We start from the raw sequence: 15,705 nt of genomic DNA on the forward strand, positions 1-15,705 counted from the left end.
GAATAATGTGACCCCTGCCATATAGCAAACAAAAAAAGTGTGTATGGGATTTTACAATTTCTCAATATATATTTTAGAAAAAGATTTGTCTTCTACCATTTCAGATACCACCCTGCACATACAATATAAGAGCTTCATGACTCTTGATTTCTTAAATAAGTGAATTTCAGAATAATTTAGTGTGTTTCTGAATATTAAAAACATGAGTATAACTAAATAAATCAGCATTAACAGTGATAAAATATACTTTTATTTACTTTGTTGAGACAGAGGGGCATAAAAAAATTATTGCTAAAGTAGACATCAGGCAAACAGAAAAGTACTTAAGAAGTCCAGCTACTTTGGAGTTTATTTCAACGAAGAGAAAAAGTTCATAAAGTTTTCATGCAATACATAAATGGTTCTTTAAATAACAATTGTGACAAACAGAATTAAGGAATGGTACACTTGTGATCTATACAAAACACCAACATTTTTGATTGTACATAAATTAAAGAAATGTCTCAAACACTTTTCAAAATACTGTAGTAGCCAATACATAAAGGCATGCCTTTAGGTGGGCATAGGAATGCAATTTAGAAAACAAAACAAAAAAATCATACTGGAACTATTTAATTTCTTTAAAATCACTGAGCAAAACAAAGCAACATTGAAGTTCACATACTGATTTTATACAACTTCTATACAGTACCTTGTCTTTAATCCAAGAGCAAAAGTTAAGTCTCTCTTCCTCTATTTTTGGTAAACAACTGCATGGTAAACTTAGATGACTTTTCCCCCTGGATTTTACCTGGAAATAGCCTTTTTAATTTTTTTTATTTAAAAGAGGGCAGGTTTGGCACTTTTATACTGATGTCGCCAATGTTAATATTTCTTGGGATCTCAGGAAGATTCATATTCTTTACAGCTGATACAGCACGGGCTGGAGCTCCTGCTAAGCCAGCCTGTATACAGAAGCAAATAAAAGAAAAAGAAAATGTACAACTCAGGTATGGCTCATCATAAGACATTCAGAATGGAGGACAATGATTAAAGATTTTCATATAACAAGATAGAGACCAGATGGTTGTTTGAATTGTTATGGGATGGTTACTTTGAAATACTAATCTATAAAGAGAAAACAGTTGACATATTAAAAAAATATAGTGAATACATGCAATGATAACAATGTAAAGATCTGAGTACAAATTAGTGTTTACTACCTAGAGATTACAATAATATTCAACTGACAAAAGCGAGATCTTCACCTATATCTTAATTTAACTGATTTATAAGCATGAAGCATATTTTACATTAGTTTCCCTATAAACATCTATTGCAAAATCACTATCGATTTTTTCTTTTTTCTTTTAAAATGGCATTTATTACTAATATGTTCTCTGAAATAGAAATTAAAAGTAATATATCATGCTTGTTTAGTCTCTTTACTCAGGGCTAAACCCTTTAAAACTTCAAAACAAAATATTTTAAGAATTATTATTATTTTTTTAATTGTGGGGACTCTTCTTAGCTTTCCTAGGAATGTTCTGGAACATTTTTTAAATCAGGCTTTTAAATAAAGTCCCAATCCAAAGAGAACAGCTCTGCCTAAAGATGAGGCTGCACGATAAGGATCATTTCAACCTTTTGATGCATTAGTAAAAATACAGATTAAAAATATTTTGTCATATAAAGTAGACTCAATAATATCTGCCCAGTTCACAGTGTGAAAATTTAGAGAATAGCATAAATGCATGAGATAGTATATAAAATTAATGAATTTCAAAATTCCCAGTAAATATCACTACTACATAATGCTTGGCTTTCCTTTAGTAGGGAAATTTACAATTTGTGAAATAATTTTGAGATATGCTTACAAATAAAATTAAAATGCATATATATATATATATCATTTTTCTCAGCAGCTACATTAACAGCCTTCATATCTGAGGTTTAGTTTATATACCAATTATATTTCATCAATTTTTATTCAGGTTACATAAGAAAGCAAAGCCAAAAAGCACATCTAAGGTCAGTGGCATCATCTTGCACAAAAGCAGACAAGTAATAAAAACAAATCTTCCACTCTGCTTAGATTACACACACATGAAAAACAATGTCTATGTAATTAGAAACACTATTTTAAAGTCTCTTTCCATAATTTTAGCTTTCTCCTCTTAAATATTCCTACCTCTTTTGTTAATTAAAAAAATAATAATAATAAAGCTGTTACCTGAGAAAAATCTTGACTGATACAAAATAGGCCAGTGTAAACTATTTGCTGAATAAAGGACACAAACATTGTTAAACAATGAAATAAAAGCCAAGGATTATCAATTCAGAATTGGAAAAACTAGTAAAATAGTATTAATAATAATTATGGTCCATACAGGCAATAATAAGAGTGATATGGATGAAAAACCCCAAACACAGTTAAAGACAGATTAAGATTAGGGTTGGAGAATCTAATTTTCATAATTTAATGAAGGTTAATTATTTCTGATATATAACTAAAAATTTGACATCTATCTTTACATCAACTTGAAGCAATACAGATTTTGTTATATATATATCCCACTTCCCTCCCACTCCTCCAAAAGTTATTGGAGATAATATTTAGTGTAGGATGTATCATATTCAAAGGTGTCTTTGATTTGATCATTTCAAGTTTAACTTCTAGCTACCAAAATTTAGAACAGTTTAGGATTAAAGAAGAATCCAATTCAAACAGTTTACCATCTTGTAGACTCCCTTACTTTTACCAGGAATTAAGTTGGCTGCCAAGGGAAAAAATTATTTTACAAAGTTACAGAAATCCTGGAAATAGTATCATTTTCCAGGTTAGAAGATTTCTGTAATTTTTCTAATTAAAAGACCAATTTGCTACTACTTTTTTTTAGAACTTCTATACAGGGTAAAATGATGATGACTTTAAGAAAGCAATGATAAAATATTTGAATATCAATATGTTAAAAGTCATGATTATTAAAGGATTTTATTACTAAAAGAGAGAGAGAATGTGAAAGTGTATGCATGTGTGTATTTTACTGGATGTCATGTAGTATAAATAGTAAGTATAGTTTTTCGAGTATTAAAATGACACAAAGCCTTTTTTTTCTTTCTTAATACCCTGTACTATGATCAGCTAAACTGAACTTAAAGAAAAGGAAGATAAAAAGTGCATCTAAATTTCATTAGATTAAATTGTTTCTTTGTGATCAAAGATGGTGCCGACTGTTGGCTGTTAATGAGAATACATCAAGTCAATATAACAATTGATTTAAATAGCATATATGTGCCAAGTCCTTATTTGTAATACCAAGCACAATAACTAAGAAATTTCTAAGTACAATAAACTACAATTCTTCTAACATAAGCAGCAAGCCATAGACATGCAAAGAATGGTAACTATTCAGAACACGCAAATGAATTAAGAGAATCAAATTATTTCTCAAGCATGTTCAACACTTCTGTGAAGTATATCGTGAATTTAAGAAATAAAAAACTGTAATATGTACTTCAATGAACTTTTAACTGGACTAACACTTGAAGAAATTAGATTCTAGAGAGAAATATAAAATGTGAATAAAAATTTTAAAAGGGCTGTTGATCTTAAGAAGTAGATATTTAAATAAGCTATCAATGTGTATATGTATATATATAGTATATATATACTGCCTCAAATAAAAAAATTTCACATTACTCAATTCTTAGGTAGTCCACAACAGAACTGCTATAAAACAAATTTCATCATCAGGCCTCCATGAAAGAGAAGTCTGAAACATTTGATTAAAGCATCAAATGTAAAAGAGGCAATTTGCCATTAGGAAATCAGTTAGCTAACCCAGAGGTATAAAATAATTTTTATCTTAAGATTTTTTTTCAGAAATATCTACTCAAAGTGGTAAGATCTTTTACTAATACTTAAGTTTTTCAGCACTAAAATTTACAAGACATAAATTTAACTGACTTGTTAGTAGTATGTAAAATTTAAAATGCAAAATAAGAGATTTCTCACAATAACATAATTCTTAAAGATTTAAGATTACATATTTGACACAAAGCAGAAATAAAAAGAATGAAACCCTACTGGAGAAATAACTTGTTTCCATCTATTTTATACTCGCGCACCACCATGGCAGGTAAACTGCAGCAACTCCACTAACAAAAACAAATATATGAATCCAAAGCAGTTAAAAGTATGAATTGGATGAAAGAATGAAATACAGTATATAAAAGAATGATCATGTTTTCTCTCCCATGAAATTAAATAAATTAACAGAATTAAGAGAAAGAAAACAAAATGAAGTCTGCAAATATACCAAAATGAGGCCAAACAGATAGAAGACTTATACAGACATACTCTTGGAAATTTCAAGCACTTGAATCACAAAGATAGTAATGGATGAATATGATTTGTTTTTTATTTTGTTTTTAAATTGCCAGACCCAAAAATAAACGAAATATGTGCAAACAAAACTAAAAAAGCAGCATCACTAAAATATATTTATAGAAACTGAAAGCTTCCTTTTCCTCATGCAGTAAGAAAATTAACTTTCTTGAAGGAAAAGGAAAGTAATAATCTAGATATTTATTTCATCTAAGTCAAAAAATACCATCCTACCATCTTTAAAGACGTTTAAGGCTTGAAATATAGTATAAAAAGATGGCAGTTCCAATCATTTGTATGTATTACCCACCCTTCCTGCTGGAAGTTGCACACTAGTAATTGTGACCTACCAGCACAGTGGTAAAAAGAACACCAACATTAATAAACCCAGTACTAAATGGTTTCAGACTCAAAATCATTAACAAAATGATAGCATATTTTGAAAGCATGTTTTTGAGCAAAATAGAAATTTCAATATTTTAACTTCTGAATATAAGGTAAAAATAATTTTTACCTGGGGGCCTATAATAGGCTTGTTATTATTGTGAAGAGTGTTTTAGTCTGCAGTTATAAACAATCAGTTTAGAAATGCAAATGACAATTCTCCAGTGAGCATGACTATGGCATTTTATGAACAATTTTATCAAAATTAGAATGTCTAAAAATGGAAAAACTTTCCAAAAATATAGTAATTTTTTTATACATTGTCTTCTGTTATAGTGTTAATTTCTAACACAGACTTTGCCATGTGAAATAAATATAGCAGACCAATGACATTTATGGATTTCATATGATTAGTCTGACTATTATAAGTGATTTGAGGGATCCTCACCACAATTTTATAGAACAAAGTAATTGTGCACTTCAAGGAAGAGAGGCAAAACCAACTCACCACAAGGTGACCATCCAAATGTGTATTTTAGGGTCACTTTTCTTATTCATTATTCTTTGAAAACAGAAACCTGGTATTTAAAAAAGGCTAATCACTAGTTCTAATGATGGAAGTTAAGAGATCTAAGTGGTTGATGATTTTTGTGCTACAAAATAGCAGTTACCATAAATCAAAGAAACTGACAGTGATTTGGATCTATGGAGTGAATAAGGGCACTATATATTTTATATATCAGGATGAAGTGGCATGGGATCCAAAGACCAAAAGCGGTATCACAGCTTCATGATGTAGCTGAACCTCATTTCAGGATAAGAGATTATAAAGCCGCCTCTAGGTTGCTACTTCTCAAACACATCCAAAGAGTAGTAATATAGTGGCTAAAATACAATGCCAAATTCTCACTGACATTTTTCTAATTAGTAAGGTATGAAATATAACTTGTTAATTTTATAGGTCTGTTTTCCTCCAAAGGACTCAAGAAATTATTTTCATTTTGAAATTTTAAAATAAAGGCCTATAAACATTTTTATTTTTCCTGAAATGGTTCTGCACAAAAATGTTGCTCATTGCTGTCTAACCAAAAATTTTTTTAAAGTAATTTCATAGTTAATTTATGGCATGAAAAGTGCACAGGAAATATCAGAAAATTTTTCATTTTTTATCAAGCTAGATGTCTAGTTAAAACATTTCCATATTTTCCAAGGTGAACTTGTAAAAATTTCCAGGGTTTGCAATATTTTATTAAGTTTGATTAAGACATGCTGGGAAATGAGAAGGTTTGCTACAATGGAAATCCATTTTATTTTGGTCAGTATATTTAATTACATTTTTAGAACATTTAATTCAAGTTTTAGAAGACTTCTAACCTTATTTTTTTGTTGGCTAGTTTTAGCCAACCTGCTTGTCAAAATTGTAAAGGCAATTCTGTTAAGACTTTGGAACTGAAAACCATTTTGGGGGGAAAAATGCTTTTTAACTATCACTATATTCTAAGCTTTCCACCGGTATGCAAAACTCTAAAGATCCAGCTTTTGGTTTTTAAATTCACAGTTTCCAAAACTCACCAGGCAGTTTTATGCTAAAATCCTAATTTATGGATGGAAAAGAAAAGAAAAGAAAAGATCTATGATAGTTAAATTAAGATTGGCTCTGCCATAATATGCTCAAAAAAAAAAAAACCTGTCGATTTTAATATACAAGTTGAATTGTCATTTCTACAAATGTAATTTTAAGTTAAATGACAATGTTTAAAAAATGAACAAAAATTGAAATTTTAAACTTTTCTTTTACAATGAAGGCAGACAAAACAGAACAAACATGACATCAATGATAAACTAGTAAAATACACTAAGTCCAATAAAAGATGAAACTACAAGGAGGAACTAGAATGGAAAATAGGCTACAGGGACTGTATGGGTTTATTAACACAAAGAATTTTTGAGTCTGGCCTAAATAATTAATTGCCTTTGACATCATTTTGCTTTCCCTTTGTTAAAGTAAATTTTTCTCAAAGTCAGCAATACCTTGTCTACCTGTCCTGTCTGGGAGACTGAAAGATAAAGGTCTGTAAGAGAGAAGAATGGGAAAGAGCTAGAAAGATCAGGATGTTCGGAAAAAGAGGACTGACTTTTAAAAAATAGTGACTAAATTTAGACCCATTTACCCATCTTAAAAAATAACATGAAATACATAAAAGCTACCAAGTCTCCACAGCCCCACCCCTCTTCCTCCACCCCCAGGGAGTCCTTTATATTCCAGGGTGCCTTTTACACTTCCCCCAAATCCAACCAGCCTCCCAGTTTAAACCCTCCTTTCCCCAGATGCCAATGTTATAACCCATTCTTCTATTAAAATAGAATAGAGGAAAATACATTCAGAGATTATCTTTGCTTCACCTCTCTTTAAGCATCTAGGAGAGCTTTGCTTCTACTTGTCTAGGTTTTGGGAATTAAACTGATCCACTTTCATCCATAACTGGAAATATACTACCATTAAGACAATAAAATCTCCAATTTCTGAAAAATTAAAGCCACTTAGATATTATATTTTAAAAGTTGTTTCAGGCTATATTACAGCTTCCAAACCCAGCAGGCAATTTAATGTTAAAATCCTAATTGTAGAGATGGAACAGAAAAAGAAAATATCCATGAGAGTTAAATGAAAACTGGCTGATTTTTTGAAAGGTAAAACAGGATGATTTTTAAAAGATTAATACTGTTCCTAATCATTACTTAAATGAAATTAAAAAGAAACATAACTAATTCTTATCATCAATCACTGTACTCTAGATTTTAATTAAGTCTTTCTTGGTAAATTTTTGCTCACATAATAAATCATAAGGAGTCAGATTAATTAAAAGCTTATATTGTGTTTTCAAATAATTTTGTATTATTCTGCCGAGTCATATATCTGCTAGATCTAACTAGTTTAAGTAGCATGGAAATGGATCCCACATGAACATTTTTGTTATTTGAATGTGTCTGGAATAAAGTTGGTAGCCTTCCAAACATACTTGAATATATGCAAATTACCATAAAATTATGCAAAGTCAACAAAAAAATTTTCCACATTTCTTAAATGCAATCAAATCAAAATGGTCTGCCTTTGATTCAAAATCCTATTTTATAACTAAAATTTTAGCAGATATTGAATGTAAAGAAACACTTGATAATGTATAATATTGTGGCTTATCCCCAGTAAAAGAATTAAAGACACATTTTCTTGTAAAGGACAAAAAGAAAAACTAATTTGGTAGTAGATAACAAATGATTTATACATGATAAAATATGATCAATAGGTGAATAATAGAAGTATTCACCAGCATTCTAAACTATTTTAAAAGGCACTGTTTCTGCGAATGGAATTTTAAAAGTTATAGTATTCTTATAACCATTTCAATCCATAAATGTAAATTCTGTGTTTACTGCTCTTTATGGATTAAAAAAAAAAAAAACTCATTAATAAAGTCTCACTGGATGATGCGAAAGCAAATATACATTATGCAATTATTATAGGTCCTTTGTGACTTTTGTCAATATTATACACAGCACATTAAGGAGCAAAAGAAAAAGAAAAAAGGACACCACCAATGGAAAGGAGTTAAGTACCTGGAAATGTGAAAATTCCAAACAAATGATCAATATGTTTATAGAGATGATTATAAATAATTAACAAATAATCCAGGTATCCACTAATTTGAGGCTGATTATTAATGGGTTGCATCACTGTTTGTCCCATAGTATCTAAAATCTATAACCATACAGTTTTGTAAAGCAATGTTTAACAGATTCCATACATTTCAAGTTATCACTTTAAGACTTTAAAACTACAGCTTAGGCTCTAAGTAAAAATCTTTTACTATATTAAAGGATATTTTGCAAGTCAACTATACTAAATAATATACTGCAAGTATTCTGAGTCCTATTCCTTGTCCTACAACAAAATTTTCCATATTAACCTAGTTTATGTTTTCCCAATTCAAAACCCAATACTTAAAAAAATTGGCCATAGAACACACAAAATATATAAGGTTACTTTAAAAAGCCATAATTTTAAGTTTTTCTTCACCAAACAAGCTTTTCCTTTTCCAACAAATTAGGGTAAAAAAGTAGCTCTTCCTTTTGCAACAAATTGAGGTGAAAAAGTAAGATAAAGAGAAATGCAGGACAATATTAATTTTTTTTTTTTAACATGGGCAGGCACCGGGAAACAAACCCAGGTCTCTGGCATGGCAGGTGCAAACTCTGCCAGTGAGCCACTGTGGCCCACCCAGGACTATATTAATTTAAAACAGAACACTGAAAAGTGTTTCTATACAAACTTCAACTGTTTCTAACCCCTAAATTTCAGATTTACCCATCAATCTGTGTTTCATTCAATTCAAATGAGCATATATATCATTATGTTAAGTAGAGCCTTTAAAAGATAAAAATTCTTCAGAACTCACCTTTCGTTATATTAATGCTGGAATATTTACTTTAAATCAACCAAACCTCTAAACTTGTACTAATAATTATAGATAAAATTTATTTTTCCAATCTGAGTTAATGACTATAAATACTAAAGGTAAGAAGTGTCCTAAACAAATACACAATTAAATGGGATACTGAGATTATCCACCTTTCTAAACCTTTGCAATAGTAATAAGAATGAATCCAAAATAATGTGAACTTGAGTAGCTCAGCATAGCAACTGTTGCTGATATTCAGCCTAATATTTGAGGACAGTCGCTAAAATTCTAAAGGGTTTTATAACACTAAAGTGCTGGTTGGTCATTCACCCTAACAGCACAAAATTAGCCATCTATATCAAACCAAATCTTTCTCTTATAGAATGCAATAAAAGACATAAATACATGCATAGCTGGTCCATGACCTTTCTGAAGGACCCAGAATTAAAAGATTAAGGGAATGAATCTATTTTTCCAATGTGTACTCAGACTTGATAAGCACATATTATAACTTACAGCATTATTTCTTCACGAGAATTCCACCTCTTCTCCTTTCCCCTTCCAGAAATAGTTTTGTAACAATAACTTGATACATCCTTAAAATATCAGTACTAGGATTTCCCAAATATTAGATACCGTTGTTAAAATAAGTATTTTTTTTAAGCATTAAGATCATCGAATTGCGTTTATAACACAAGGCAGTTACAACTGTGGCTATAAGAAATCACAAAGCTATCTGGAGGATAGTAGTGACAGAACACTCAACTACCAAAATGCGTATATTTCTTTTTTTTTTTTTTAAACAGAATAAGCATATCAGCTATACCTAAATATGGTACTGAAGAACGAACAGTGAAAGCTACAAATCATGAATAATCATGATCCAGGTTTAGATCTTCATTAACTAGAGCATTTTCCATTCTTACCTCAGATTTCTCCAGTTTATTTTGTGCATCAATTTGGGTAACAATCTCATTCATGTTGGTCTCCAATACCATTCCCCCCATCACCATTTCTGCAAGAATATTGTGAACCTAAAGGAAAAATAACACATACTCATTAAGAAAACTCACTAAAAAAAGTTTCATGGCACCAGTTTTTATTTCAAATTCTGTTATGTCATTTTATAAAGATTTATACTGAGGGATCACAATCTACTTTCATTAATACTTAGAATTTAGGCAGTCAACTCTTTAAGCTAAGTTTAAAGGACCATAAAACAAAGATAGCAATAGTACTTCCTTCTAAGCAAAGTTGAAAAGATTAAATGAGGTAAGCCATTGAAACTGCCTGAAACAAAGAAATGCTCTACAAATATCAGTTACCATTATTATTGTATCAAATTTAACATTAAAGAAGATTTACAAGGGTTTTTTATACCAGATTCTTAGCCAACAATTACAAGGTTATTTTACATACTTATTCAATGTACTTAATGAAGCAATACAGTACTACTGCAAACTAGATTTTTTTTAAAGGAAATGCTCTTTTATTTTGAGTACTTTTATGGCACTTTTACCTCCAAAACCTCTATATTTGTATTATTTAGATTTCTTATCAAACACATTTTACAAAAACTAATAATAGTGCCTTCCAATGGGGAGGAAAAAGATAACCCAGAAGTTTGTGTCATATTTACTGAATCAAAAGATTGACAACTCAGAGCTTAATGAATTAGGTTTCAAAGAACAGAATAGTCTAAATTTTTTTTAGATAGCGTGCTGGGTAAGAACGGAAGCCCATGGTATGCAAGGAGACTGCTAGGGAAGATGGCAGAGTAGAGAGCTCAGTCCTTCCACCAAACAGGCAAGAACCATCTAAAACAACTATGTTGAAACTACAGAGGACAGAACACTATACAACATCCAGCGAAGAGTGGAAAGAAGAGGCTGATAAATTAGGGTAAAATCTCAAACTGCTCTTTTTGTTTTAAGGGTTACTGTCACCCATCCCCCATTCTCAAGACACAGCACTCTGGGATCTAGTCTCTGGCTAGCTGCTACTGAAAGCAAGGGACTTAAAATCCTCTTCTCCAAGAAAAAGGGTGAGCATGACTGGACAATAATCCTGGCTTTTGATGAGCAAATTTGGATTGCTAAATTCTGGCTATGAGGGCAGCTACTGTTTTACCTGCCCTGGACAGGGGGCAAAGGTGCTAGAGATTTCAAGACACATGGCTTCACAAGGACTGAAGAAGAAAGTTACCTGTAGAGTTGTATTTGCTGGGTAGGCCAGGAAAGCTCAGCTTTGGGGAGCCATCAGAGAAATTTTAGGTGCCCTTCCTAACACCCTCTTTCTATGGCACTTTGGAGCCAGTCTGAACCTTTCATGGGTCTCTGGCCCTGTTCTGACTGGGAAAGACCAAATTGGGAGATTCCTTAAGGTGCGACCCTCCTCCTAGAATTTGCCCTCCAGGCAAAAGCTGTCTGAGACAATAAAAGGAGTGTAAAAATCTATAGAAGGGAACAGTCTAGGACAAAGGTCCACAATCTTCAGATATCCAGGAGAGGGAGGTTTGCCCCCTGGGAAGCAGAGGAGCCAACTAAACTCCTGTAAACAGGGAAACTCTGAAACAACTACCAAGAAAAAGCCCTGGACAAGACAGAGGCTTCCTGAGAGAAGGGGTGAAGATCAAGAAAATCTCCATCTTATCTCCACCTGGTTAAAAAAAACATCAAACAGCCACCCCAGGGTTTAAATGCTAATCACAGAATTAACATTTTAAAATATTAAAATGCACATTGTGGAAGATAAGCATAAAAGACGAACAAAGAAACAAGAAATGAGTGTTCATCCAAAGAAAGAGGATAAAAATACAGAAAACACCAACAAAGCTGATGAGAATGGGGACATGACGAACAAAGCCTTTAAAAATAACGGATCTTAAAAATGCTTAAGGAGAATTACTGATTATATATGTAGAATGGAATGATTTCTAAATGTTTTGTTCATTAATTTTTTTAATTAATAAAAAAATGCTTAAGGAGATAAAGGAAAGTACAGAGAAAGAACTACAGGATTATCAGGAAAACAACAAGTGTACAATATAAGAACATAAGTAAAGAGACAAATTTTTAAAAGGAACAAACCAAAACAGCAACTGGCACTGAAGACCACAATAAACCAAAATGAGAAAATGCACAGGAAGGTTTCAAAGCAGAATGGAGGTGGCAGGAAAAAAAAAAATGAGGAACTTGAAGAAAAGACAGTTGAAATGAGTCAGGCTGAGGAGCAGAAAGAAAAGAGACATATTAAAAATGAAAACAGCCTAAGATAGCTATGGGACACCATAAAACACAACAACATATGCCTAATGGGGGATCCCAGAAGGAGAAGAGAGAAAGGGGCAAAAGGAATAGGCAAAGAAAAAATGACAGAGAATATCACAAAACTGGTAAGAGATACGACTCAACATATCTAAGAAGCTCAGAGAACACAACACCAAACAGATAAACATGAAGAAAAATACATGCTCTCATATACTGATTACACTATCAAATGCAATGGACAGAGAGTTCTGAAAGCTGTAAAACAAAAGCAATGTGTTATGTTCAAGGAAATCCCAATTACATTGAGTACTGATTTCCCATCAGAAAACACAGAGGCAAGAAGTCAGTGGGTTCAAATACTTATGTCACTGAAGGAATATAATTGCCCGCTAAGAATTTTATATTTGGAAAGATTTTTTTCAAAAATGGGGAGAAAGTAAGACATTCTCAGATCAACAAAAGCTGAGGGAATACATCACCATCAGACCTGCTATACAAGCAATGCTAAAGGAAGTTCTTCAGATTGAAAGGAAAGGACATTAGACAGTACTTCAAAGCAGCACAAATGAAGACTTGTAGTAAATATAATCATCTGGGTAATAATACATGCCATTATTACTGTTTACTGTGAAACCCCTCTTCGTTCTTTCTACAGAAGTTAAAATGCAAATGCATAAAAAGTAATTATAAATCTAGGTTTGGGGGCATATAAATGTTGAAAGTTATAAGTGGCAACAAGACAAAAAAATGCCGGGGAACAGAGGGGAATAGGAAAAATATATGTACATGCTATTGAAGTTAAGTTGATATCAAACCAAATATGTTATATAACATATAACCAAATGTTATGTTTGGGATGTTAAATTTTAACTCCATGGTAATACACGAAAACAGAAGAAAAATATTTCTAAATAGAAATAAGAAGGCACACAATATAGTATAACACTAAAAAGCAGCTACATATAAAAGTAAGCTTTAAGGAAAGTGAGGGAAAAAAAGATGTAAGACAAACAAAAGATAAATAGCAAAACAGCAGAAGAAAAACATGTATTAATAGTAGGGTCTTTAAATGTAAATGGATTAAACTCCAGTCAAAAGGTAGATATTCATAGAATGGATTTAAAAAGCATGCTACAACTATATGCTGTCTGCAAGAGATTCAACCTTAAAGTCAAAGATAGAAGTAGGCTGACAGTAAAAGGATAAAAAAATTTTTACCAAGCAAGCAGTAACCAAGAGAGAGATAGAGCAGCTATACTAATGCCAGATAAAATGGACTTGAAGTAAAAAACATTACAAAAGGAGGCTGGGCAAGATGGCAGAATGGTGAAGTTTGAAACTTACTTCATCCTCAAGGGCAGCTAGTAAAAAGCCAGGAACCCCACGGAAGAACCATTGGAGGGATATCAGTAACAAAGAAACAACAGAATCAACAAAACCAAAATCTGGTTCTTTGAAAAGATGAAACAAAAAGACAAATCTTTAGCTAGAATGACAAAGAAAAAAAAGAGAGATGATACAAATAATGATAATGAGAAATGTTAATAAGGAGGAAGTTACTACCAACCTTGTGGAAATAAAGACTAGAAGACACTATGAACAACCATACGCCAATAAATTAGATAATCTAGATTAACTGGACAAATTCCTACAAACACAAATATTACCTACATTGAATCAAGAAGAAATAGAATATCTCAACAAACCAATTACTAGTAAAGCAATTGAGTCAAGTAATCAAAAGGAAAAGCCCAGGTCCAGATGGCTTCACAGGGGAACTCTATCAAACATTCCAAGAAGATTTAACTCCAAATCTGCTCAAAATTCTCCAGAAAACTGAAGAGGAGGTAACACTCCCTAACTCATTGTACTAGGACAATATCATCCTCATACCAAAGCTAAATAAAGAAACCACAAGAAAAGAAGATGATAGACCAAAATCTCTCATGAATATAGATGCAAAACACCCTCAAGTAAATACTAGCAAGTCAAATCAAATAGCATACTAAATAATTACCTACCCTGATCAGGTGGGATTTACCCCTGGTATGCAAGTTTGGTTCAACATAAGAAAATCAATTAATATAAAGCACCACATTAACAAAATGAAGGGAAAAAAAACACATGGTCATCTCAATTGGTGCAGAAAAGGCCTCTGACAAAATACAGCATCCTTTCTTAGTAAAAATATTTAGAAGACTAGGAATAGAAGGAAACTTCCTCAACATGATAAAGGACATAAATTAAAAGCCCATGACTAACATCCTATTTAATAGTGAAGGACTGAAAGCTTTCACTCTAAGACCAGGAATAAGACAAGGATGTTCACTGCCACCACTGATATCAACATTATACTGAAATTCCTGCTGGAGCAATTAGGCAAGATAAAGGAATAAAAGGCATCTAAATTGGAAAAGAAGAAGTAGAACTTTCACTATTTGCAGATGATATAATTCTATCTACAGAAAGTCCTGAAAAATACACAACAAAGCTCCTAATACATGAATTTAGCAGCATGGTAGGGTACAAGATGAACACACAAAAATCAATAGTGTTGCTACACATAAGCAATGAACAACTGGAAGAGGAAATCAAGGAAAATTTCTATTCACAATAGCAATTAAAAACTCAGATATCTAGAAATCAACTTAACCAAGGATGTAGAGGATATGCACAGAGAAAACAACATAACATTGCTAAAAGAATTTAAATAAGACCTAAACAAATGGAAGGATAATCTGTGCTCACGGATTAGAAGACTAAATATTGTCAAGATATTAATACTACCCAAAGCAATTTATAAAGTCAATGCAATTCCAATCAAAATTCCAACAACCTTCTTTGCAGAAATGGAGAATCCAATCATCCAATTTTATATGGAGGTGAGGAGCCCAAATAGCTGAAGCCATCTTGAAAAAGAAGGCCATCAGAGGACTCATACTTCTGGATCTTAAAATGTATTTCCAAAGCCACAGTAATCAAAACATCATGGTATTCCACAAGGACAGACATACAGACCAAGTGAATAGAATTGAGAGCTCAGAAATTAACTCACACATTTACAGCCAACTGATTTTTGATAGGGTCACAAAGACTACTCAACTAGGAAAGAGTAGTGTCTTTAACAATTAGTGGTGCTGGGAAAACTCCATTTACAGAAAAATAGAAAGAGGACCCCTACCTCACAACATATATAAATATCAACTCAAAATGGATCAAAGACCTA

General features: G+C 31.9%; 1 protein-coding gene across 3 annotated transcripts in view; it reads right to left on the reverse strand.

The window, feature by feature from the left end:
- Nucleotides 1-227: 227 nt before the first annotated feature.
- The window catches only part of AP3S1 (adaptor related protein complex 3 subunit sigma 1), a 185,983-nt gene continuing 170,505 nt past the window's right edge, over nucleotides 228-15,705 (reverse strand). The window contains exons 5-6 of one of the 3 annotated variants that reach the window (XM_077138902.1): nucleotides 10,137-10,244; nucleotides 228-944 (exon numbers count right to left, since the gene is read on the reverse strand). In XM_077138902.1, the coding sequence (XP_076995017.1) occupies nucleotides 816-944; nucleotides 10,137-10,244 (237 nt within the window). In that variant the 3' untranslated portion in view covers nucleotides 228-815. Of the gene's footprint in view, nucleotides 945-2,167; nucleotides 2,261-6,774; nucleotides 6,826-10,136; nucleotides 10,245-15,705 lie in introns of those variants that run through there. The other 2 variants (XM_077138904.1, XM_077138905.1) reach the window with 2 other exon arrangements.

The sequence above is a fragment of the Tamandua tetradactyla genome, chromosome 21, assembly GCF_023851605.1.
Source record: "Tamandua tetradactyla isolate mTamTet1 chromosome 21, mTamTet1.pri, whole genome shotgun sequence".
NCBI lineage: Eukaryota > Metazoa > Chordata > Mammalia > Pilosa > Myrmecophagidae > Tamandua > Tamandua tetradactyla.